Source organism: Nannospalax galili, unplaced genomic scaffold (assembly GCF_000622305.1).
Source record: "Nannospalax galili isolate Female #2095 unplaced genomic scaffold, S.galili_v1.0 scaffold529, whole genome shotgun sequence".
Lineage (NCBI taxonomy): Eukaryota > Metazoa > Chordata > Mammalia > Rodentia > Spalacidae > Nannospalax > Nannospalax galili.
Genome location: NW_008360309.1, coordinates 1,254,709 through 1,260,085, shown reverse-complemented (window position 1 = coordinate 1,260,085; position 5,377 = coordinate 1,254,709). Strand labels below are relative to the sequence as shown.

General features: G+C 52.3%; 1 protein-coding gene across 1 annotated transcript in view; it reads right to left on the bottom strand.

Annotated features, from left to right (window-relative positions):
* Ell (elongation factor for RNA polymerase II) overlaps positions 1-5,377 on the bottom strand; it is a 48,725-nt gene that overhangs the window by 11,193 nt on the left and 32,155 nt on the right. The window contains exons 3-4 of the mRNA XM_008824545.3: positions 2,007-2,128; positions 1,621-1,784 (exon numbers count right to left, since the gene is read on the bottom strand). Coding sequence (XP_008822767.1) covers positions 1,621-1,784; positions 2,007-2,128 — 286 coding nt within the window. The remainder of the gene's footprint in view (positions 1-1,620; positions 1,785-2,006; positions 2,129-5,377) is intronic.

Below are 5,377 nucleotides of genomic sequence, written 5' to 3'. Positions count from 1 at the left end.
TGTGTGTGTGTCTGTGTGTGTGTGTGTGTGTCTGTGTGTGTGTGTGTGTGTCTGTGTGTGTGTGTGTGTGTGGCTCAGGCCTGGTTGTGTGTGTCTGTGTGTGTGAAGCCTCACTCAGAGCTGCTTGGGACTAGGCAGTGCAAAGCATGTGAAATCCACCCTTTCTTTTCTTTGAGATAAGAGTCTCACTATGTAGATAAGGCTGACCTGGAACTCATAGAGATCCACTTGCCTCTGCCTCCTCAGTGCTGGCACTTAAAGACTTGTAAAACCATGCTTGGCTCCATTTTTATCTTTTTTTTTTTTTTTTTTTTTTTTTTTTTTTTTTTTTTTTGTTTTCTTTTTTTTTTTTTTGGTCTTTTTGAGGTTGAGGCCAGCTTGGTCTACATAGCAAGCTCCAGGGTAGCTGGGGCTACAGGAAGACCCTGTCTCAAAAAGACCAAACAACAACAACAAAAACCCAAAAGTTAAATAAAAGTAAGTAAATTAAAAGGAATAAAAATAAAAACTGAAGAAACCAAAACGCTCAAAGCAATGGGGGCTCTCAGTTGCTTTGAGTGGCTTCTGCCCTTGACACAGCACCTCTTTCCCCTAAGAGCTGACTGTCCCAACTCCTAGTTTCTCTGCTCTGAGAGGTCAGTACAGGAGGCTAACAGCTCTGAAAAAACAAGTTTTGGGGCTGCGGAGATGGTTCAGCGGTAACAACACTTACTGTGTAAGCATAAGGACCTGTGTTCCAAACCTCAGCACCCACATGGAAAGTTGGGGTAAGAAGTGGACATGGCTGTACATGCCAATAATGCCAGCATGCAGAGAGAGATGGGAGATGCTGAGAGCTCAAAGTCAGTCAGCACAGCTGTAATAGGGAGCATCTAGGCTTCAGAGACCCTGTCTTAAAGGAGTAAGGTGAAGAGAGACGGAGTAAGATACTTTTAATTTGCACAAGAGTGCATGCCTGCAATACACACTACACACATACATGCAGACCACACACACACACACACACACACACTGTAACAACCATAAGCTCACTTTTCTCAGTGGTAGTGGCACCTGCCATCCCTGGACTTGCGTGTCTGAGGCACCAGGATCAGGAGTTAAAGGTCCGCCTCAACAATACAGTGAGCTCAAAGCAAACTTGAGTTTTGAGACTGCTTCAGAAAACCAGAAGGAAACACAAATGCCCCTCCCCTTGGGGGTGTGGCTCTCCCTTTTGCATGACTGTTCCTGAGCTGGTCCAGGACCTGGCATGGCACAGGGACTTACAGCGGCTAGTGTGTGCTCAGCTCTGTCTGTCAACTTGGTCTCACTGGTCTTGGGAGGAGCAGCTGGGGTCAGCTAGGGATAGCTGGGGAACAATATGTGGCGCCTTACCCAGCCACATCTCTGTGCTTCCCTGATGGGTGTAAGTCCCAAGCCCATGGCCAGGGAGAGGGTGGCTGACTAAGAGCACTGAAGTACTCACAGACCACCAATGGCCACAGAACCTGCCCTCAAGGCTGAACCATTCTTGGGGACCTGAATGGGCACATTCTACCTGGGGACAGGCCCCTCTGTACACTTCTGCTTAGAGCTGGATGCGCCCCCAACTCTGGCCTCAGCCTGCTGCCCACCACTCACCCAAGTAGCGACCTCCAGCCTTGATGACGATGGCACTGCGACTCCGTGTCTCCTCCTCCGCCTGGGCCATGCTCTGTCGTGCCTTCTGGTAGGAATCATCAGTGGCACACACCGTGACCTTGTCCTGGATGCTGCCCAGGCAGTCCAGATGTACATCCCCATGGCTGTAAGAACATGCCATGTCACTAACAGTGTGATGGGCCCTAGGTGTGTCCATGCCAGCCCAGATACAGGATCTAGTCTGTAGTGTACCAGCAGCATAGGCAGGCAGAATGTGGTGCAAGGGCACCTGCTCCAGACGCAGGAGCCCTGGGGACTTGGGGCATCTCTAGGGGACAGACTCGGGGTCACTGGGGACTCTGAGGGCTTGAGAGCCGTGGCCTCACCTGGAGACATACTGCTGGACACAGTCAAAGCTGCCCTGTGGGCTGTCGCGGCCAATGTTGGAGAGGTAGAAGGAAAAGGCCCGCACCTCCTCAGGGCAGTCGGGCTGCGGTATGGAGATATGCTGTGTGGAGAGAAGGTGTCAATGTGGTCCTTGAAGGGGGAACCACTCCACAGGCCGGGGCCCCACCTCATCCAGACACCCTACGTTACCACACAGCAGGGACATGTGGGCACAAGAGGGCAGAGCTTTAGCCAGCTGCACAGAATAGTGTGCTGGGTACCTGACCAAGGCACCCTAGAGAGTGAAGCACACCCACTCAGAGACACAGCAACAGGGCACCTGGCATCTTTCCCAGCACATGCTCATGGGGCAGTACATGGGTGCTGTTCTGTGGTCCTGCTAAGCTCAGAGGTAGGCAGTGCCGGCCCTGATCCATGTTGTAGTGACAGCAGCACTTGTGTACACTGTGTGAACCTGACCACAAATGGCATTTCTGTGGCCCCAGAAGGCTGAGTCAAGTCCTTCACAGGTAGAGAGACTGCCTGCAGCAGGCAGACCTGCACAGACGGTGCTGGTCCTGGCTGGACACAGGCTGGATGCTGCTCAGTACCCTACATATTGTCTATAAGGCTGAGGACCCCCGCCTGAGCTGCAGAGGGACACTGTCATCTGTTGCAGAGTGGTGGGCAAGCCCAGAGGAGACATCTCAGCCCAAGAGCTGAGGGTCAGTCCCAAGAGCTGCCAGTTCAACCAGGAAATTCTTGCTCCTGAGTGAGATCAGCAGCCAGGCTGCCCTGGCCAAAGTCTGCCCTGTGCCTGATTTGCAGGTCTCTTTCTGCACAGCTGGGCGTTTCTGCCAGAAGAACCTTCCCTGGGCCATGCTGCACCACTGCAGAATGTAAAGCTGGTCAACAGGGTCAGGACTCGAGGCCAGTGGCCCCATCTTACCACCTAACCTTGAGACCCTCAGAGGAACAATACCAGAACAGACCCCACCACCTGGGCCTGTCTAAACACAAATGTGTTTTATTTTATTTGAGCTAGGACCTCACATAGCCCAGGCTGGGCCTAGAAGTATATAGCCTAGGATGACCTTGAACTCCTTCCTCTACATCCAGAGTGCTAGAATGACAGATGTATATCACCATGCCTAGTTTATTTGGTGCTGAGGAACCTGGAGCCTTGTACATATGAGGCAAACTTTCTGTCCACTGAGCCCCAACTCCCTAAACATGATTTTATCAGGGCCAGAGAGGGACTGGAGTGGCCTGCACCCAGGATCCTCAGTCAACCCAGCCTGCAGCTCAAGACTCACCTAGGGTGTGAGAATGCACACACATATACACAGGTACCATACAGCCACATACACAGTCCCAAGGCGGTACAGTGGCGTCTGGGATGGCCTGCAGTACTCAGAGGAGGGACAGCACTTGCTGTATCAGCTCAACTCCAAGTGATTTGAGCTGTGTAAGCTGCATAAGTTCTGCATGCACAGGTGCAGTACCCAGATGAGCACAGCTCTAGGGTATCTGAGGCTGTATGCCTGGGGCCATCCTGCTGATCTAATATAGAGCCATCAGGGCACACTGCCACACCTTGTCCCTTGGGTTCAAGTGGCTGGCCCACTGTCCCCTCAGGTCACCTGCTCAGCCTCTGCAAAGGGTCAGCTGCTCTAACACTGGTCCCAACCTTCCTGGATCTTTCCCCTAATCACTCTGCAGCCCTGACTTTAGACACACGGAGGCATCCCTGCCTCTGACTGGCCTGCCTTGCCAGCTGCGAACAGGCTGTCAGCCAGGGTGGTACACATCTGTGGACGCCAAATGCTATTTATCCCAGACCCAGCCAGGTAGTGGACTCTGTCCCTCAGAGGTTGTGGTGGAAGATTAGCAGCTGACATGCACCCCAGAGAGCAGAGACTGGGAAGAACAGGCAGACAGATGTGTAAGGGGCAAGTGAGGCCAGCCTGTGTGTAGCTGTGGGGGCTATGCTGTGGACACTTGGGAAATGGGGCCCACACCAAGGACTTGCTCTTGGAGCCCGCTGGCTCTTGTGGCCCTGATTATAGGGGCAGCAATGGTAGGTGAAGGCCAGAACTCAGGAGGCTGAGGCTGGGAGAATCACCAGTTTGAGGCCAGCAGGGCTACAGAGTGAGGTCCTAGCTTTAAAAACACAAAGCACGCTGGGTGTGGTGGCACACGTCTTTATTCCCAGCACTCGGGAGGCAGAGGCAGGCGGATCTCTGTGAGTTCAAGGCCAGCCTAGTCTACATAGTGAGTTCAGGTCAGCTGGAACTACAGGGAGACCCTGTCTCAAAAAGACAAAAAAACAAAAAAACAACCAAAAAACAAAAACCAAAACCACAAAACACAATTACATATGAGGTAGGGATGTGGTTCAGGGGTTAGTGTCCAGGTGGCAGACTGGAAGCTCTTGGTCCTATCTCCACATGGCACATAGATGAGACATGGCCCATGACCAAGGCATGGAGGCTTGTGAAAGACATGGCTGGCATGACCTCTGTGAATGGGCCCTTATGCACTGGCCTGACTATGGGCTGAGGTTTTTGACCATGGCTACAGCCCTAAGGGATCCACAGCCATCAATCATATTGTGGTCCAGGCAGACAGCTGAGGCACCTGGCCACCATTCACAGCTGAGTGTGGGCCAAGATGAGGCTGCAGGGTCTGGGTGGCCTAAGGCTAGCACTGTGGGGACACCCAGATGCTCCCCCTTCACCTGTCCTATGGACTATGGCCCCAGAGCTGACCCAGAAGTGGCCACTGCCCAAGATGACCTCTTCCTACAGGGGACATATGTGTCCCCTCAGAGCCTTGAGTCGCACAGGGACACTGTGGACCCGCAAAGCCACCTCATTCCCTGGGCTGGCAGGTAGTAACTTAGTAACTTAGTGACAAGGCAGCAACTTCAGGTAAAAAACAAGAAACAGCCGGGTGTGGTGGCGCATGCCTTTAATCCCAGCATTTGGGAGGCAGGGGCAGACAGATCTCTGTGAGTTCAAGGCCAGCCTGGTCTACAGAGTAAGTTCCAGAACAGCTGGGGCTACAGGGAGACCCTGTCTCAAAAAAAAAAAAAAAAAAAAAAAAAAAAAAAAAAAAACCCACCAAGAAACAAAGGTTGGCCTGGGAGTGTAAGTCTGCTGTGCCAGTGACTCAGGGGGCTGAGGCAATATGACTATGAATACAAGGAGCTGAGGGGCAGAGGGCTTGCTTGGCATGTAGAATGCTGTGTTTCCCGAGAAACATTTTTTTTCTTTCTTTTTTTTTTGTTCTTTTTGAGACAGGGTCTCCCTGTAGCCCCAGCTGTCCTGGAACTCACTATGTAGACCAGGCTGGCCTTGAACTCACA